This window comes from Staurois parvus, unplaced genomic scaffold (assembly GCF_062004578.1).
Source record: "Staurois parvus isolate SC_StPar_1 unplaced genomic scaffold, SC_StPar_1.0 ptg001053l, whole genome shotgun sequence".
NCBI lineage: Eukaryota > Metazoa > Chordata > Amphibia > Anura > Ranidae > Staurois > Staurois parvus.
The window spans coordinates 1,058,458-1,079,751 of NW_028318849.1; the positions used below are offsets into that span (position 1 = coordinate 1,058,458).

At 42.7% G+C, this 21,294-nt stretch overlaps 1 protein-coding gene across 2 annotated transcripts; it reads left to right on the top strand.

The window, feature by feature from the left end:
- The first annotated feature begins 366 nt into the window (after positions 1-366).
- TEX12 (testis expressed 12) lies at positions 367-20,938 on the top strand. 2 transcript variants are annotated; one of them, XM_089658163.1, is made up of 5 exons: positions 367-505; positions 6,964-7,038; positions 17,411-17,507; positions 17,586-17,637; positions 20,595-20,938. In XM_089658163.1, the coding sequence occupies exons 2-5, from the start codon at positions 6,979-6,981 to the stop codon at positions 20,737-20,739; spliced, it is 354 nt and encodes a 117-aa protein (XP_089514289.1). In that variant the 5' UTR covers positions 367-505; positions 6,964-6,978; the 3' UTR covers positions 20,740-20,938. The 2 variants fall into 2 exon arrangements, with proteins under 2 accessions (XP_089514289.1, XP_089514290.1); XM_089658164.1 differs by lacking the exons at positions 367-505; positions 6,964-7,038 and adding an exon at positions 8,730-9,013.
- The last annotated feature ends 356 nt before the right edge of the window (positions 20,939-21,294 follow it).

Consider the following 21,294-nt stretch of genomic DNA (forward strand, 5'->3'; position numbering starts at 1 on the left):
TAGGGATAACTTCTAGGGAAAATAAAAAAAAAGTTTTGCCTGTCTTTCTACTTTTAACATTGTTTTTGATGGAGTTAGAAGTTTTTCTTTTTCCAGTAACAGGGAGTCCTTGAATAAAGCAGGTCCATGGCAGGACCCCCGTGTATTATTTCCAGAAAAGCTGCACAAGTCAAGAATATTACAAATTCCTTTTTGAATGGCCTATTAGAGCTTCTATGCGGGTAGACACACACTGAGCATGCGTCCATTCTCCCCACCTACAGACCGCCACCCCCCCTTTGTACTGTCACAGCCCTGATCGCCATGACCAGCTACGCTGCCCTGAGCCCCGCCCTCTGCCAGTCACGTGTGTGGCGGCGCTCTCCTATTGGCGCGTACAACCTGCCAATCACCTCAAGGTGCGCTGGGCCGGCGCGGGAGCTCCGCAGTGGTGACGCACGTTCCTTGGAGTACCGGCCGGCGCCATATTGTACTCGGGTGACGTCTCGGCCGGTCTGTGACCCCGGTATGCTTTGGAAGGGGTGTAAACGGCAGCATATGGTGTCTACACGGTATAGAGGGACAGAGAGCACCTCAATAAATGGATACCAGCTGTTGCGTTCTCTTAGCACCGTGTATCCCGGTGTCCATAGATATATATACGCAGTTACCAGCTATACCTGAACTCCCAGCTGGACTGAGAAGTTCAATTTGCAGGCCTTCCGCCTGAAGAGGTTAATAGCCCATTTAGGGGGTGATAACTTAGGACTACCCCTCCCCCCCTCAGTACATGCTCACAGCTCTCTGACGTCATCACGTAAAGCACAGGATTGTATGTGAGGACGCTGAGCGCCCGCCGTTTTCCTAGATTTGATGCGTTCTATGGCCTCGTGTATATTGAAGTGTGCGAGGGCTGCGATTTTCCCACATCCACGTAAAGCAGTCCCAGTTATGTTAACTGGGCTGCAGCGGCTGCACAGACACCTGCGCTGCATCCATTCAACAGTCGTGCGGTGTGCGCCTCACCAAGCGCACATTATCTGCATACGGGACCACGCATGCGCACTCACGTGACTGTCGGATTGAGAGCAGTAGCTGTATCCGCGCCAAATAAAGGCTCCAATTTTTTTTTAGCAAGTTCAATGAACCTCTGACACAGATTAAGGCTACTTACACAATGATCCGCAGCGTATTTTTACCGCTTTTGCTGTACTTTTTTATTTTACAAGGCATGTGACTCAAAAACCGCATCGAAAACGCAACGCGGGACCATTTCTGATGCATTTTGTGCAGCGTTTCCCATTGTTTTTAATGGGGTGATGCTTTTTTAAAATTTCTTTTCTGCACCAAAAATTCAGCAACCAGGAGTTTTAAAAAACGGATCAGCGTGAAGAGTTCCATAGGAACACATGGTCACGCTTTTTTCCCGCTTTTTTTAAACGCAAAAGTGAAAGAAAAACAGATCAATGAGAAAGCAGCCTTAACCACTTGACGTCCAGAAGGCCCCCTTCACGATCAGGGCTTTTTTTGCTCTTCAGCATTGCGCTACTTTTTTTTTTTTAACAGGTGTAGGTTTATTGTATAATGTACATAGCATTGCGCTACTTTAACTGGCAGTTGCTCGGTCATGCAGCACTGTACCCAAGTGAAATGTATATCATTTTTCACACAAATAGAGCTTTTTTTTAAGGTATTTGACCAACACTGGATTTTTTTTTATTATTATTAAATAAACAAAAAAACCCAAACATTTTAAAAAACATATTTTTCTACTTTGTTATAACACATATCCAATAAAATCTAATTTCTTCAAAAACTTAGGCCAAAATATATTCTGCTACATGATTTTGCTAAAAAAATAAATCATAATAAGTGTATATTGATTGGTTTGTGTGAAAGTTATAGCGTCTACAGACTATGGTATATATCAGGGGTGGGCAAACTTTTTGACTTGAGGGCCGCAATGGGTTCATATATTGGACCCGGGGGCCGGACCAAGAGTAGATGAATGATGTGTATGTGTGAATTAATATAAATTCAATTAAAATTTGTAACATTTCATCCCCCATAGTACTATTCCCCCCCAAGTAGTAAGCCAAGTCCCCCCTGTGTCAATTTACTTACCTTTGCTCCGCGCGTTCCTCTCACCGTGTTCCCACGCCGTTCTGGTCTTCAGGGCGGACTGTGAGAGGAGCCTAGCTCCCCTCACGTTCGTCACGCTGCCCCGCCTACACACATCCTGACAGCCAATCACTGGCTATCAGGATGTGAGTGGCAGGGAGACTGGCCAATCATTGCATTTGAGCGCGCTGAATGATGCAAATGTTTGCCTGCCCTGGCTGTTTTTTTTTTGTATCACGCTCCGCGGGCCGGATTAAAAGGTCCGCCGGGCCGTTTACGGCCCGCGGGCCGTAGTTTGCCCATTCCTGGTATATATACTGGAATTTACGCAGCTATGACACTATATTGGTAATGGCGGTGATCAGCGACATTCATTGGGATTGTGATAGGGTGGCGGGCAATTTAACAGATACTGTATGACACTGGCGACCTACATTGGGATTGTGATAGGGTGGCGGGCATCTTAACAGATACTGGCTGACACTGGCGACCTACATTGGGATTGTGATAGGGTGGCGGGCAATCTAACAGACACTGGCTGACACTGGCGACCTACATTGGGATTGTGATAGGGTGGCGGGCAATCTTAACAGACACTAGCTGACACTGGCGACCTACATTGGGATTGTGATAGGGTGGTGGGCAATCTAACAGACACTGACTGACACTGGCAACCTACATTGGGATTGTGATAGGGTGGCGGGCAATCTAACTGACACTGGCGACCTACATTGGGATTGTGATAGGGTGGCGGGCAATCTAACAGACACTGGTGACCTACATTGGGATTGTGATAGGGTGGCGGGCAATCTAACAGACACTGGCTGGGTGGTACACTAACTGACACTGATGTCGCTAGTGACACTAATACAGTGATCAGATATAATACTGTACATTGACACTGTATTAATGACACTGGTTAGGAAGGGGTTAACACCTAGGGGCAATCAAGAGGTTAACTGTATTCCTAACAAGTGTAATGAGTGCTGCTTTTACTTACTAATCTGGTTGTTTTTTCTCCCTGCTTTCCAGGGAGAAGAAACAGCCAGATCCCTGTTCTTATGTATGCAGAGTTCTGTGTGTTTGTAAACACAGAATTCTGTGTGTGATTGGACACATCCTCTCAGTAGGTTTCAGCCAAAATCATTGGCTGAAATTTGGTGTCAAACTCGTGCTGCGTCCAATCCTGGAAGAAGGCCTGTAACATCAATGTACATGACCGTGCCTGTAGCTGCCGCACACTCGCAGAATATTTACTGTGAGTGGTTGGCAGGTGGTTAACCAGTTCCTGCCCAGCCTATAGCCAAATGACGGCCGAATGGGACATTCACTGCTCCAATTGGACATCCTATGACCTCTTCCCGGAACGCACCTTGTGCGTGCCCTGCGGGCCGTACTGCAGAGCAGTCTGTCACCAAACACAGTGGATGACCAATCAGTGTAGCAGCCACTGCCAGTACCATGTGACTGCTGTGACCAATCACAGCAGATCACATGACAGTTGTACACGATGGATGGATTTCATACATGCCATCCGTTGTGTTGGTCACAGTGATCACATGGTACAGACAGGGTCAATCACAGCGCATCTATATCATGTGATTAGCTGTGGCCAATCACAGCTAACCACAATAGTAAACACAAATTTCATTCAGTAAAAATGGTTGCTTATAACAGTGAAATTCAGTGGTATATGCAATCAAAGTGTGAAGAAATCCTTATCACTTCTTCACAATAGTACAGAGTCATAATGGTAACATTATATTGCTCTGGTCACAGTGTGTTAAAAAAAAATAGTGAAAAAAAATGTAATGAAGAAAAAAAATTGAAAATAAATTAATTTTTAATTTTTTTTTTTTTTACTTACTGTCACCAGTCAGTGTCCCTGAACATTGCCACACAAGTTATATGATGACTGTACTGCACTGTTTATGTACAAACAAAATAAAAATTGTGAAATGCATTCTGACCTAAATGAAGAAAAACGTTTTTTTGTTTATTTACCAAAACATAAAACAACCCAACGGTGATTAAATACCACCAAAAAAGCTCTATTTGTGTGAAAAAAAATGATCATTTCATTTAAGGTACAGTGTTGTATGACCGGGCAATTGTCATTCAAAGTGCGACAGCACTGAAAGCGAAATATTGGCCTACACAGAAAGGGGGTGAAAGTGCCCAGTATTGAAGTGGTTAAAAAGCCATATGTAAACACACATCAACTGGGAAAAAATGACCAACCGCAGCCTCAGAGGTTCCAGGCGGCACAGGTGGAATCGCCGCTGTCTTCTAGGATTGCTGAGTAATCGAAATTCCACTGAAGTGCACTGTTGCAATAGACTTGAATACATTTTTGTGTGAATGTGAGCTCCCAGTTCTGTAGGAAGGCACAGTGATGTCACCCATGCCTCCCAGAAGCATTAGAGACAAGTAAAGCCATCTGTTTAAAGGCTAGGTTCACCTTTTATTAAAAAATAATCACATCTTTTTGCAGGTAAAATATGTGCATTTACTATTTTTTTATTCTGCAGCCTGTAAAGCATTGCATCCATGATCAGCAGCTTACGGGTGCAGTGTGAGGCTCCTGAAGACTGTCAATATAGCTGTCTGCCTGTACCTCCCATACCCCATATGCACAGTCAGTTACTGCAGAGCAGGAAGAATCAATGAACTACAAGAGAGCGCCCTCTCAGATCATTGAGAACTACAAGCCGCCAGCCACAATGGAAGATGGTACTTGTAGTTCATTCGTTCACAGATTGCTGTTTCTGAATTGTGACTGGGTGAAGGGAGAGGATCCCCCACCCACTGTCACAATGAGGGATCGGGGCGGGGGGATGCGGGCAGGTTTTCTTTGGTACCATGTTACACCGTAGCCTCCCTGGCAGTTTTCCTGAGTGTAGCTCGGGGTAAAGTTTCAGCACCACAAGTGGTAACCCCGAGCTACACTCGGGAATACCTTGCAGTGTTGCTCCGGGATCTCTTCTTCCCTTACCTTGTCCTGCGCTCCTGCGATGTCCCTCCTGCAGTGTCCCCTGTAATGTCCTCCGGCCGATGCCGGCATCTGTCTTCCGGGTTCCGTTCCCTGCAACGTCGGGACACACGGGGACGGAACTGGCGGGAAATTTGAAAATGACAAAAAGTGACATTCACTAAAATCACATAGTAAAACATTACTGTATCAAACCATTTCACATACATTTTGTCTCGAGTGCTTTGTCCGGCGCCCTGCCTGCTGTTCTTTCTACTGTTCTTTCTGCCTGAAAACTGAGAAAAGTCCATGGCATCCAAAAAGCGTCCCTTTAGGTCAAAAGCGGTTTTAGACCAGCTAGAGAACAGCGATAGTAAATCAGAACCACTTGCAGAATTGAGTGATAATGATTCGTGGGGGAAATTCGTCATCAGACACTGAAAACAATTTTGCGACTTTGCTCAGTGATGTGTGAACTTGGCGCTATATTTCAAATTTCAGTGTTTTTGGTTTGATTATATTATTGAATTAAATTTATTATTATTATATTATAATTTTTTATGATTATTTATTATATTATAATTTATGATTTCGTGTTTCAAATTTTATCATACCCGGGATGTTTACTAGACTCTTGTTCGGACAGATTTCAGTGAGTTATTCCTAAAAATTACAGCCTACAATAAAAAAATACATATTTCCATGCAAAATAATGGTACCGCTTTGAGCACAGAAATACTGACATAATCAGACTGCTAGGGAGGTTAAATATGGGTGTGACATGCTACCAAAGGTGAACTTATCCTTTAAAGCCATTTTTGTTAAGGGCAAGGGGTTTGCAAAAATGTGGATCTTCTGCTTGGCCTAGAAAGTCCATGTAAAAGATATTTGTTCTGCAAAATAAAGGAAAGAAGGAGTTGACTGAATTTTATGGTGTTTTTCACCAGTATATGAACCCTCACCTTGTAAAACAACCTATTCAGTTTGAAATAGAAACAAAAGGCAAAACATTTGTGTAGAGATATAAAGAACATTATAAAGACCCTTTTCCCCCTTTTTATAATTGATAACACGTTCTGTTCTCAGCTGCATAAGGAGCTCAGAGAGCTGTGGGAAGAGAAACAGCAGCACACTGATCTTTTCAGTGAAAGGATGTGGGGGGGGGAGGGGTGCCAGGACAGGATTGGAGGAGAGCAGGCAGTGTTCCCAGCACAGCTAGAGAACTCGCCATGCTGTGCTATCACGCTTAGTGTGGTCAGTTTTTAATAGGAAAGCAGAGGGACTGGCTGGAACACCAGGGATTTCACACAAAGCAATACATTCACATCAGTCCCTGCCCTCAAGGAGCTTACATTCGAAGGTCCCTAACTCACATTCATACATACACATACAAGGGCAAACTTATATGGGGCCGATTAACCTACCAGCATGTCTTTAGATATAATTTTGTTTTCAGCTGGTGATGGGTTGTTCAGTAAGGCTAGGTTCACATCTGTGCGGGTGGTGCCGCTACAGATCCACACGAAAATCCATGCAGCCGCACTACCCGCACAGAGGAATGCGGAGCCGTGGGCGGGTGCCATTAGTTCTAATGACACGCCGCCCGCACTGGAAAACGCAACCGAACTGGTAACCGAGGTTCTGGTGTGGGCTGCGTTTTTAGAAGTGCCGGGACTTCTTCCCTTTGTGTCACGGGGCACGGAGTCCATTCAAATGAATGGGCTCTCATGCCCGTGCAAAACGCGGCCCGCACAGCCGCATATATGTGAATCAGGTAAAAGTGATCTGGGGAGCTGGATCAGTTTGATGATAATTTATTTTGCATTGCTATTTTTGTTGTCTTCACCATGCTTTCCTTTATTTTACTTACTGTTTCCTCATCTGCTTTTCAGTTGTTTCCGGGTGCAATGGCAAGTACTGCTTCTAATGATGAAAGTAAAAGTGTCAAACACAGGAGAATTTCGGAGGTGAGTAGATTTTTCCTTTTATTCCTTTTTTTGACCCAGTTAGATAAGTAAGCATTCACAAAGAAAATGTCCGTGGCTAATACACTTTAGTAGCTGTGTCCTTTGTGTTTGTACCTTTAAAGTAGAACTATAGGCACAACATTATTTCCTTTTTGAATAGAGTAATGGAGGGTTATAACCCCGGTCAGTTTTTGTCATCTGTGTCCCATTGGAGAGATTTACCTTCACTTCCTGTCCCATAGCCAAAACAGGAAGTGAGAAAATCTCTGCAAATTAAGGAGATTCCTTGGTCACCAGAACTAGTGTCCCAATTGAAATTACTTTTCTGGGGACAACCCAGAATTTCTCTTACTTTCACTTTCAATGACAATGGTAAACAGGACAAATAGGGTGATGGTCAGCTTTAATCAGCTAAGGCATTCTCCACAGTCACACGTATGCAAGGGGCGTATGTGGCTATGGGCATGATTGGCTGTACATTTTGACAGCTTCCCGGCAAGTTAGTTTAGATGGGTTCCAACTTGTTTCCAAACACACGATTTCATCCCTGATCATCATCAGCAGGAGTTTTTTGTGTTGCTTGCTAAGATATAAACAACCATTGGTACATTGAGCCTAGCTACAGTACAGCTTTCAGTACACTGTCTGCATTTGAGGACTTCCACTCACATGCCTGTCACATTAGGACTAGCGGTTCTGCCTGTGCAGCCTCTGCTTCTTCATTGACATGAATGGGCTGCCTACATGCAGCAGCTACCAGTCAGGGATGGATAAACAAATGGCCTGTTCACAGTACAGTATATGGGCATCAGCGCAGTATATGGGCATCAGCGCCTGTATGAGGCCTTACAATGTATCCTCTTTTTTTTTCCCTTTGTACCAAAAAGGTTCTGAAGCTAACTTTGAGGGCTCATTCACACCAGCAGCCTACTTAACGCACACCATGTGGTGTGCAATGAGAGGAACAGGGGTTGATTTACTAAAACTGGAGAGTTCAAAATCTGGTGCAGCTCTGCAGAGAAACCAATCATCTTCCAGGTTTTTTTTTTGTGAAAGTTTAATTGAACAAGCTGAAGTTAGAAGCACTTTCCAGGTTTAGTAAATCAACCCCACAGTGTCATCAGAGTGCATCATGCTGTTTACTTTTTGTTTCTTTTTTGCTGCAACTTTGAGATGTCAGAAGTGACATTTCATTCAATGCTATTCACTGCAGCCGTGTTGTGTTGTTTTGGTTTTATTGCAACTTACTGCGTTAAAACAAAAGCTGCATACATTACTTATTTTTCTACGCACACCACCACAACACAGTGTTGCAAACTGATTTCATAGCAACCAAGGCAGATCGCCAGGTCTTTGCATTGTGATTGCACTGTGCTGGCCAGCATAGCCCAATGAAAATGGTGTGAATGGGCCATGAAACCCTGTCATCACCAGATGTCTGGTAAAATGTTGAATTTATGTGAATGAACTCACAGTACAAAAGGTGTGGCTTCCTTTCTTTGAAGAATTTCTGCTAATAGCATGCTGCATAGTTTGCAGATTTTGCTAAATGAGACTTGGCCACATGCTAAGAGGAAGGACGTGACACACATCTCACATTGTATCTTAGCTTCTAGACTGACTAATAGAAATCAAACCTTTCCCTTTACACCACAAACATTTTTTAAACCAGAAAAATCTAATGAATCCTATTTGTATGAATATACTCATTACAGTAGAAGTAAGTTTTGCTGTCGCAGACTGGGAGCGGGCAATCTCTTCATTGCAGAAGAAATACTCCTACCTGCCTGCTCGCTGTCTTCTCTGGCATGTGCAGCTCAGCTTGCACAGCTGTCACAGTCCCTGTATGCCGGTATGACTGACTCCTTCGCGTGTGCAGAAGTGACATAATCACTCCGCAGCAGCCAGTGAAGACAGCTGAAGACCAGCACCCAGCAGAAGATGCCGCCGAAGGATGGGGACCATTGAAGAAAAGGTAAGTATAACTCCACTTTAAGAGCACTAACAGAAGTATTTGAAACAACTACTATCTGATTCAAGGTGTGCTTTGAGTATAAATAAAATTCAGCTTATTTCATGAGTTGAACATGCTCCCTTCTTCAGAATTAAGGGTGATAAAATTGTATATAAGGCTGCTTTCACACTAATACAGTTTTGTTTCCGCTTTTAACCACTTGAGCTCCAGAGGATTGACCCCCCTTAATGACCAGGCCTCTTTTTGCTACTCGGTGCTGCACTAATTCAACTGATAATTGCGCGGTCATGCAATGCTGCACCCAAACGAAATTTACATCCTTTTTTTCACACAAATAGAGCTTTCTTTCGGTGTAATTTGATCATCTGTACGCTTTTTATTTTTCACGCTATAAACAAAAAAAGGCCAAATATTTTGAAGAAAAACAATATTTTTTACTTTCAGCTATAAAAAATATATAGTAAACTCAAAGTTGGTTATAAATTTAGGCCAAAATGTATTCTGCTACATGTTTTTGGTAAAAAAAATCCCAATAAGTGTATATTGATTGCTTTGTGTGAAAGTTATAGCGTCTACAAACTATGGTATAGATACTGCAATTTACGCCATTTTTCTGCTATACAGTGCTGCGCTAGTTTAACGGACAATTGCGCGGTCATGCAATATGGTACATAAATGAAATTTACATCCTTTTTTTCCCCACAAATTGAGCTTTCTTTCGGTGGTATTTGATCACCTGTGCGGTTTTTATTTTTTGCACTATAAAAAAAAAGACTGACAATTTTGAGGAAAAAAAACAATATTTTGGACTATTTTGGACTTTTTGCTATAAAACATGTGCAGTAAAAAAAAATGCAAAAATAAAATCTAGTCATAAATTTCTGCCAAAATGCATTCTGCGACATGTCTTTGCTAAAAAAAAACCCAATACGTGTAAATTAATTGGTTTACGTGAAAGTTATAGCGTTTACAAATGGTGGGAAAGATACTGGGGTTTTTAGGTTTTTTTTTATACTAATAATGGCGGCGATCAGCGAATTATGGCGGCGATCAGCGACTTATGGCAGCGACCAGCGACTTATGGCGGGACTGTGGCGGACATTCTGACATTGGGGGGTACTGACTTGGGGTCACTGACATCCCCAAAAACACTAATACAGTGATCAGTGCAAATAAAAAAACACTGACACTGTACTAATGGCAATGGGGAGGAAGGGGTTAACTTTATTTTGCAGGGAAGGGTTATAGGAGTGAGGGGAGTGTTTTACTAGGGGGCGGGGGTGTGTACTGGGCGGGACAAGGCTGATCTAGAAAGAGAAACTGTTCTTTCTCGATCAGCTCATCCTCGAGCTGACAGGAAAGTGACAGACAGCACAGCTACTGCAGCTGTGCTGTCTGTCACTGTTTGCCGCCGATCGCCGGGACATAGCCGCTGTGACCCGGCGACTGACATCTGCAGCGGTGATCCGCGGGACAGATAGGGCGGCGGCGCGCCTCGTGCGCTCCCCCTATTTGTTTACAAAACACACATTTTAAAATGTGGTTTTGCCTGCGAGTGCCGCCCTGCCGCTGTATATGTACAGTGGCTGTAGTTAAGTTAACAAAAAGTGGAACCAAAAACGCATGACCATTAAATCCTATGGGACTCTTTACACTGGTCAGTAGCAGGTCAGTTGCAATTTTGTTGCAGTAAAAAAAACACAAAAAACATACATCCTCAATGAAATGAATGAAAAATGCATCAAAAACGCACCCGTGGTTATGTTTTTGTTGTGTTTTCTGAGTCACATATTCGTTTTTGTGAAAGTAGCCTAAATGTTGCATAAAATAAAAGTTCTTGTTATGCAGCTTTTTATAGCTTAGAGTTTCAGGATTAAAAATATATCTTAAAATTAACAACTGAATCATGTATGGATAATAAGTGCATGTTAGTACCCATAAGAAAAAAAAATACCCAATTATTATTATTATTATACATTATTTATAAAGTGCCAATGGTTTGCTCAGCGCTGTACATTACAAAGGGGGACAGAACATGTGACAGAACAATACCAATACAATGCAAAACATGAGGGGATTGAGGGCCCTGCTTTTTCGAGCTTACAATCTAGGAGGGAGGGGATGGTGGCACAGGAGGAGATAGCTGTGGGGGATGGAGTGGTAGGAAGAGTGGAGGAGGTCGGCAGGTTAGCAGGGGGTGGGGTAGGCTTCCCTGAAGAGATGGGTTTTCAGGGTGCGCCTAAAGGAGAGGAGAGTAGGTGATAATCTGATGGGTTGGGGCAGGAGTTCCAGAGGATGGGTGACACCCTGGAGAAGTCCTGGAGGCGGGCATGGGAGGAGGAGACCAGGGAACTAGAGAGAAGGAGTTATTAATAAGTTATATAAAATACAATAAGAGAAATACAATAATATACCCAGCTTATAAATTGTATGTAATTGAAATAGCTACAGTACCTTGAAAAATATTCATACCCCTTTTTTCCACATTTTGTCTTGTTACAACCCAGAACGTAAATGTATTTTATGTGATAGAAGACCACTGTATGGGAAAACTTTTATTTTTTGCCTTGGGATGTACTTTAACATCAAAAATATATTTTCTAAGTACATTTTTAGATTTCATCACTAGATGGCAGTATTATCCTTTCTATGTTTCAGAATTATGTATTTTAATAAATTTGTTGTGTAAATTGTTGTAAATTCTGACCTGTAAGGGATACAAATTCAGTGTCTGTATATTTTTCTACAGTATGTTTTGTTAAGAATTTAATTTTTGACTCATAGGGGTTTATTTACTAAAGCTGGAGAGTACAAAATCAGACTCCCTTCTGCATAGAAACCAATCAGCTTCCAGGTTTCATTGCCAAAGCTTCATTGAACAAGCTGAGGTTAGAAGCTGATTGGTTGCTATGCAGAAGGGAGTCTGATTTTGGACTCTCCAGCTTTAGTAAATAAACCCCATAAGGTCTGTTAAAGAGCAGTTGTCTGTTTTATTTCTCCACACTAGAACAGGAGAAAATAATAATAACAAAGCCTTGCAGCATAATGCTGTATTTACATTATAGCAGGTGGATGACTCCTCTACACCAGCTTAAAGCTGAATATCAGAGAAATAATTTGCAATTCCTTGCTTTACCAGATTTGCACTTAAAGAGTAACTAAAGGCAAAACTTTATTTTAGTGTTGGATGAGAAGAGGCATTAAAACTCCTGTCAGGTTTTATTGCTGTCTGTGCCCCCATTAGGGAGATTTACCCCTCTCTGTTTGTCCTGTTTACCAGACTCTTGAGAGAAAGTGTAAGAAATTCCACATTTTTAGTTGTCACTAGAACCGACACAGAGGGGAAATCTTCCACTGGAGACACATATCTGGTGACCATGGTAACAAGGGTTCCCTCACTTTGGAGGGATTTCTTCTCAATTCCTGTGGCTATGGAGCAGAAAGTAAAGGTAAATGTTCCTAATGGGACACAGATGGCAAAAAAATTGGCAAGGGTTATAACCCTCCCTTACTCTCCAGGGTGAAAAAGGATTTGCCTTTAGTTCTACTTTAATTCTTGTATTATTGCAGCATATCCTTAAAAACAAATGCTGACATTGTAGTTATACAGGTGTGCTCAAAAGATTGCATACCCTTTTAAGTGAGCAGGCAAAACACATTTCTTTTATTCCTTATGGGATTCATATTCAGCTGTAAGTGATAACAGATTGGCACAATCATAAAACAAAACATGCCAACAAGTAAACAAATGAAATGCCCCCAGTTCAAAAGTCTACATACCTTTAGTTTTTAATACTGTGTATTGCCCCCATTAGCATCAATGACGGCGTGCAGTCTTTTGTAATCTCCTATGGGGCCCGTATTCTTGCAGGTGGTATAGCTGCCCATTCATCTTGGCAGAATGCCTCCAGGTCATGCAAAGACTTGCTTGAACGTTTGAGATCTCCCTAGAGTGTCTCGAAGATATTAAGGTCAGGAGATTGTGATAGCCACTCCAGAACCTTCACTTATGTTCTGCTGTAACCACTGGAGGGTCAAGTTGGCCTTGTGCTTAGGGTCATTGACATGCTGGTAAGTCCAAGAGTGTCCCATGCGCAGCTTTTGTGCAGAAGAATGCAAATCATCTGCCAGTATTTTCTGATAACATGCTGCATTCCTCTTGCCATCAATTTTCACAAGATTCCCAGGGCCTTTAGAGCTCACCCCCCCCCCCCAAAACATTGCATCAAAAGGTGGTTCTACAAAGTATCGACTCGGGGGGGCTTAATACAAATGCATGCTACACTTTTCAGATATTTGTTTGCAAACATTTTGAAAACCATTTCTCATTTTGCTTCCACTTCACAATTATGTGCCACTTTGTGTTGGTCTATCATATAAAGTTCCAATAAAATACATTTACATTTTTGGTTGTAACATGACAAAATGTGGAACATTTCAAGGGGTATGAATACTTTTTCAAGGACTGTATATCCTTTTTCATCTTTATAAAGTTCAATTACCTTGTTATGCAGGTCTTTTGAAAGTTCTTTTCTGCTCTCCATGGCTCAGTATCTAGTCTGCTCAGTGTATCCACAAGCTAACAAACTTTGTTTATTTCAGGATTTCTGCCAGGGTATGCAAACTTTTGAACACAACTGTATATACACTGCTCAAAAAAAATTAAAGGACCGGTTTTTAATCAGAGTCTAGCATCAAGTCAGTGAAACTCCTGGGATATTGATCTGGTCAGTTAAGTAGCAGAGGGGGTTTTGGTAATCAGTTTCAGCTCCTTTAGTGTTAATGAAATTAACAGGTGCACTAGATGGGCAACAATGAGACGACCCCCAAAACAGGAATGGTTTTACACGTGGAGGCCACTGACACTTTTTTTCCCTGCTGATCTTTTCTGACTGTTTTTCACTAGTTTTGCATTTGGCTAGATTCAGTGTCACTACTGGAAGCATGAGGCCATACCTGGACCCTACAGAGGTTGCACAGGCAGTCCAACTCCTCCAGGATGGCACATCAATATGTGCCATTGCCAGAAGGTTTGCTGTGTCTCCCAGCACAGTCTCAAGAGCATGAAGGAGATTCCAGGAGACAGGCAGTTACTCTAGGAGAGCTGGACAGGGCCGTAGAAGGTCCTAAACCCATCAGCAGGACTGGTATCTGCTCCTTTGTGCAAGGAAGAACAGGATGAGCACTGCCAGAGCCCTACAAAGTAACCTCCAGCAGGCAACTAATGTGAATGTCTCTGATCAAACAATCAGAAACAGACTTCATGAGGGTGGCCTGAGGGCCCAACATCCTCTAGTGGGCCCTGTGCTCACTGCCTGGCACCATAGAGCTCAATTGACATTTGCCATTGATCACCAGAATTGGCGGGTCCACCACTGGCACCCTGTGCTTTTCAAAGATGAGAGCAGGTTCACCCTGAGCACATGTGACAGACATGAAAGGGTCTGGAGAAGCTGTGGAGGACGTTATGCTGCCTGTAACATCGTTTTGGTGGTGGGTCAGTGATGGTCTGGGGAGGCATATCCATGAAGGGACGCACGGACCTCCTAAAGGCTAGACAATGACACCCTGACTGCCATTAGGTGTCAGGATGAAATCCTTGGACCCATTGTCAGACCCTACACTGGTGCTGTGGGTCCTGGGTTCCTCCTGGTGCATGACAATGCCCGGCCTCATGTGGGGAGAGTATGCAGGCAGTTCCTGGAAGATGAAGAAATTGATACCATTGATTGGTCTCCACGCTTGCCTGACCTAAATCCAGTAGAACACCTCTGAGATATCATGCTTTGGTCCATCCGACGCGGCCAGGTTGCACCTCCAGGAGCTCCGTGCTGCCCTGGTCCAGATCTGGAAGGAAATCCCCCAGGACACCGTGGTCTCATTAGGAGCCTGCCCCGACGTTGTCAGGCATGCATACAAGCATGTGGGGGCCATACAAACTACTGAGGACCATTCTGAGTTGCTGCAAATTTCAGCCAAATGGAGTAGTCTGCTGCATAATCTTTTCACTTGTTTTTCAGCGTGTCTTTGAATTCAGTCCTCTTTTGGTTGATAATTTTCATTTCCATCAAACAATGGGGCATCCTTACGTTCCTAACACATTACCCATCCATATCAGTATAGATATCCAGCAGGAGATATTTCCCCAGTGGGATCTGATGTGTTTTCATAGTGTTCCTTTCATTTTTTTGAGCACTGCAGTAGCAAGTCATTTCCTGTTTGCAAGACTGGTCACCACTCTCCACTCCCTATGAGCAGAGACCGGTCATAGAATAGTCCTGCTGTAGTTCAGATTCACAGCACTCATGTCATGATTTAAGTCTGGACTGTAGCGGGGTGGGAAGAAGGTGGGAAGCCTATCTTTGCCTGCGACTGCTTCTCTCCTCACCCATATGTGGGTGCGGTGACAGGAAAAGAAAACACCTTTGGCACCCCCACAGAACCACCTAATCATGTTACCACACTCCCAAAGTTTAATGAGAGATAGGTAGTTCTGTGCAGCCCTCCCAATGTGCTCAAAGGTAGAATGAATTTTGGCAGTGATTAGTGACATCACAGGTTGTTTTTTCATTTGAAAAATACATGGGCCCTAACCAAAATGAAGCTATAGGGGTTTTTTTATGAACCATGCCAGCAGAACTCCATACACAGATTGTAAAAAAAATAAAGCTTTATTAGACATCATTAAAACCACGATTGTTACAGAAGATTTGAGCATCAACATAGCTAAGTAGGTAAAAATAGGTAACCATTACATATTGTGACTACATCAAGCTTGTTACAGATCACGCCATCAAATTCTCATAAATATTACAGTAGATGTATAAATAGCTCTTATGTAACTTCTTTGAGATTTTTCTTCAAAATGTTTCGTAGGACAAAAGCCTGCTTCCTCGGGGAAATTTAACACACAATTCTAGAATTATAAACAGAGCCATAATAAACAAAACAAAGCATATAAAAAAACAAAAACATAAATCTAGGGATTGCTAGAAAGCTGTGACATGAAAGCAAAATCAAGGGGGAGCTTGCAACAGAAAAAGGGATAGCACGAGTCATGTAAATACGGTGTGTTTCAAGAATGACCCAATTTCAAATAGTTATATTTAATAATGAAAATGTGTTAGTTACAAACTATTAAGTCCTTAAGTTTCACTCACCATGTCATAAATGTCCTATGTGCCCTCCACCTGCTGCCCGGATAACATCAAGACGGCAGCTGAATTCATCCTCAAGGCGTCTGAGTGTCCTCGTCCACAGAAGTTACTGCAGTCTTGATTCTGTTTTTGCGCTCATCCAAGTCAGCAGGCGATGGTGGAACAAAAACACGTTTTACATTTCGCCACAGGACTAATGTTTGGAGATGTTGGGGTCAAGAATGTACAGTAGTGTCAAGTCTTAGGGTCCCATGCAACCTATCCAATGTTTGGGCAATGTTATATTTATAAATCGACGTATTTTGTTGTGCCAATGTGGCGGTGCTCTGTCTTGCTGAAAAATGAAATCTTTAGAGTCTTCATTAAGTTGTGGGAAAAGACAGTCCTTCAGCATTTCAAGAAAGGAATGTCCTATAATAGTGTTTCCCTCAAAAAAGAAAGGGCCATAAATCTTTGTAAATGAAACCTCACAAAGCACATCAATTTTTCAAATTGTTTATACCAGGGCGGCACAGTGGCTTAGTAGTTAGCACATCTGCCTTGCAGTAAATGGGTCATGGGTTCGATTCCCAACTATGGCGCCTCCTGCATAGAGTTTGCATGTTCTCCCGGTGCTTGCGTGGGTTTCCTCCGGGTGCTCTGGTTTCCTCCCACACTCCAAAGACATGCTGGTAGGTTAATTGGATCCTGTCTAAATTGGCCCTAATATGTGTATGTATGAATGTGAGTTAGGGACCTTAGATTGTACACCCCTAGATGGTTAGGGACTGATGTGAATGTACAATATATATATGTGTAAAGTGCTGCATAAATTGACAGCGCTATATAAGTACCTGAAATAAATAAATAAAATACCAACGACGAATGTTCTTTGCCACTGGTGGATCAATCCCCAAACCACTGTCAAGATGCACACTGCATTGTTATTACGGATCTTGCAAAATTTGAGAACACAATACGCTTTCTGTTGCATAGATGCCATCTTATTAACGACTGAGGTCCGCGTCTATTTGGGTGCTAGTAATGGTGTCTAGCGGCTGTCATTTCAAATCCTAGGACATGCCCTTTCAAATAGTACAGATTTCATTGGTGATTTGTGGTTGCATAGATATAAGGTTTTCAATTCGAGTCATTCTTTTTGAAACACACTGTATGTGAATAATGAAACTAAAGTCATGTTTTTACTCAAAGTAAGTCAGTGATTGTGTCATGTCTTTCAATGTCTTTCAACTGCTGATAGGTCCCAGACTCAGAGATGCTTCAGTACCCATTACCATCAAATCAGTCATCCTCTGATTTAGACATCTCTCAAGGACACGTTGATGGAGTATTGAAAGGTTGGTATTTTAGATCTGCAATTGCATAGAGCTTTTATACATTTATTTGGTATTAAACTGTTTTATTTCTTTTAACAGACCTAAGGAACGAAATAAACCTTCTGTTTTCAAAATATGCAACGTCATTGAGGTAATGGTGCTTATTGATAATTTGGTCACCATTCTGGTAGTAATGTAATACTGCTCAATTAATTAAAGTCAGTAATATCAGTAATACCTTTCATAGTAACTAATAATATTAACCCCTTGTTGCTGCTGGTACGGCCTCACTGAAGTTGGTCTTTATCCGTGAGGCCACATATATGCATACCTGTGTTTTCTGCATGCCACACAGCGCGCTCCCAGCGCAAAGACTGGGCTCTCACTGAGACCCGGTTGTCGCACTAATGATTGGGAACCATAAGTTCTGGTAGCCTGATAGCTGTGATAGTCTCTGATTACAGTGATCAGTCACTGTAATGCCCACCCCTGTTTTGTTTTTCCTCTGAATGGTGAAAAAGATACAGTACATTGTTTCCTTCTCTCCTTTCTAGGACAGAAAAATGTAAACAAACAAGCATGTGAAAAAAAAAAAAAGGAAAATAGCTAGATCAGGTTTTCCAGCATGCTCGTTCGATAAAAGTCGGTTGTGAGATCGGCATCTGTCAGACAAGGAGCTGTTCACATGGGCCGAAAGTCAGCCGGTTTCTACTGCAACAGCTTATTTTGGCTGATATTTGGCTTGTGTGTATGGGTTTAAGTGATGGCTCAGGCTGGAACATAGAGAGGTAAGGTTAAAATATCTGTACTCAACTCATACCCTAGCTAGATTTCAGGAAGCTCCAGCAGCGCTTTAAAGACATTGGCTGTTGGTATGATCAGGCTCCCTATTGTGCCTACCTCTAGGGGTAATATTAGCTCCTTGCTAGCTGTGGTGTTGGGTGACCATATGCCAAGAAGGGGCGCCCTGTTTCACATTGCAGTAAGTGTTTTGCCCAACAATAAGCGGCAAAGTACTACATGTACTTTATCCCACCAGGAACTAAATATTATAGAAACAAATTAGCGATAATTCCTTAAACCCTTCCCACCACTGCCTCCTGGTCCTTTACGCTTGGTTCACATCTGTGCAGGTGGTACCGCTGTGGACCCGCACAAAAAAACCTGCAGCCGCACCACCCACACAGAGGAATGCAGGATCCATGGGTGCCATTAATTTTAATGGCACGCCGCCCGCACTGGAAATCGCTACCGTACTGGGAACCGAGGTTCCGGTGCAGGCTGCGATTTCGGAAGAAGTGCAGGGACTTCTTTCCTGCGTGTTCCGGGGCACAGGAGTCCATTCAAATGAATAGGCTGTCATACCCACACAAAACGTGACCCACACAGCCGCACATATGTGAACCTAGTGTTAAGAGCTTCGAAGTGGGGATTCGCTGTAAGTTGGCTGTCACAGTAGTCACATGATTGGAAAATTAATAGCAAGTATGCAGCTTTCTGGTCCCCGCTGGCAATTGTGCCAGGAGCACGCAGCACAGAGAAGTGTTTACACAGGATTTCATGTATGCAGCCTCGCGGCATTAAAGCCCACCTGCCGAGAGGCTGCATATATTTGTACCTCTAGCAGGAGGAAGTTAAGCTATGAAAGTTATTAAATGCTAAACAAAATAAGCACTGTTACACCTTCCTCAGGGCTTGCGTCAGTGGCCTTTTGTCTCTTCAGGTGGGTTTTGCATCCCCATACAAGTCTATAAAGAATGCTAAATTTGCTTGAAGGAATTCAAATACAGGTCAGAAGGTGGACAATTGCAGGTCAGATGCACTGTCAGTGAATTCTGAAAGATCTTAGAATGATCTCAAACGATGTCCTCATCACAAGCTCTAAGGCAGGGGTATCAAACTGTGGCCCTCCAGCTGTTGTGGAACTACAAATCCCATAAGGCATTGCAAGGCTGACAATTACAAGCATGACTCCCAAAGGCAGAGGCATGGATGGGACTTGTAGTTCTTTAACATCTGAAGGGCCGTAAATGTGCTGTATGGTATTTATTGTGGTAATATATTGTATTAGTATATGCTCAAAGTGTCTGAATGTTACCTATATTGCACTGCATGACATTTATACTTATAGTGTGTTTTAGAAGCCTAGTAGTATAGTGGTATCAAAGTATAACTAAAGGCAATTTTGTTTTTTTTAGTCTTGGATGGAGGGGAGATGGATTGACAGGACTGTCAGTTTTTATTGCTAGCTCTTTTCCCATTAGGGAGATTCACCCTCTTAGTCCTGTTTACCGTTATCATTGAAAGTGAAAGAAAAAGAAAACTTCAAATTTTGGTTTGTCCCCAGAAAAGTAATAGCGGGAAATCTTCCAATGGGGGCACTAGTTTTGGTGACCTGGGGGTCCCCAAGAAATTCCCTAAATTTGTAGGGATTTCCTCTCACATCCTTTTTGGCTATGGGACAGGAAGTGAAGGGAAATCTCCTTAGTGGGACAAAGATGGCAAACATAAACCTTAGGCCCCTTTCACACGAGCGGAGCGATGGGGTCCGCCTGTCTCTTTTTCAGGCAGAGCCGATTGGTCCATCCATAGACTTCTATGGACCGGGAGACAATAGTCCACTGACACCCGCCAGGATCCGATCCAGTCTTGTACGCCAAAAACTGACAGATGTGGATCCGTTCCCCAGCTGTCCCGTGGATCGGATTACAATCGGGTGGAAACGGACAGGCGTTCTGTCCCATTGAAATCAGAGGGCAGTGTCTGTGTCTACTCTGCAGCAGCAGAGCGGACAGAGACCTGTCATCCGCCTGCTCAGCAGGAATCAGCGGAGAGACCCCCTGCTGAGCAGGCAGATCGTGCCTACAGATCCACCCCGTCTGAAAGGGGCCTTACAGGGGTTAAAACCCTCCCTTATGCTGTCTATAATAGAAAAACGTTTTGCCTATAGTTTTACTTTAATGTCTTCTAAGGGTGTCGATATACTGTACATACTTGCAAACACGGCTCAAGTTGGAAAATACAGAACATCAATAGGAATGTCATCTATCAAATACCGCTTTGCTGAGTGCATCATTTAAAGAGATGCTTTATTTTGTTTTTATTAAGTGAGCAGTCTGCACTGGACATACTCTATGTGAAAGAATTTGAGGAAATTCTTCAAGAAGCCAAGTCAGTGGAAACTCATTTAAAACTGAAGAGGGAAAACTTGAGGAGCCAACTAACTATGATTGCAAATACTTTACAAAAGTAAACTATAAACTGAATTGTCTAAGTATGTAGTGTTTATGTATGATCATAATATAAAAACGGTATACAAAAGTAGGATAATACTGTTCTTGTCAAATGAAAAAGAAATGTCATTTCAGTTATTTTATTCTTAAACAAAAGTATGTTTTGTGTTTTGTTTTTTCTGGAAACAAAAATGAATAAATATAGTTTTTAATACGTCAGGTAATAGTGTTTGCTTTTATACAATAGAGCAGTGGTCTCCAAACTGTGGCCTGGGGGCCAAATGTGGCCCTTAGATTTCTTTTATCTGGCCCTCGGGGCATTATTTCTCCCACTGTCGGCAACAGTGGGGCATTGTTCCTGCCACTGATACTGACAATGGGGCACTATTCCTCACACTGACACCAATGATGGGGCACTATTCCTCACACTGACACCAATGATGGGGCACTATTCCTTCCATTGATACTATTGATGGAGCACTATTTCTCCAACTGACACAAATGATGGGGCACTATTCCTTCCACTGATAACAATGAAGGGACACTATTCCTCCCACTGTAACCAATGATGGGAC

What these genes read in the sequence shown, in the direction of transcription:
- TEX12 (XM_089658163.1), top strand. Translation starts at nt 6,979, where the DNA reads ATGGCAAGTACTGCTTCTAATGATGAAAGTAAAAGTGTCAAACACAGG. An exon ending in CGTTGATGGAGTATTGAAAG is followed by an intron (nt 17,508 to 17,585) that starts GTTGGTATTTTA and finishes TTCTTTTAACAG; the next exon opens with ACCTAAGGAACGAAATAAAC. An exon ending in AAATATGCAACGTCATTGAG is followed by an intron (nt 17,638 to 20,594) that starts GTAATGGTGCTT and finishes GTTTTTATTAAG; the next exon opens with TGAGCAGTCTGCACTGGACA.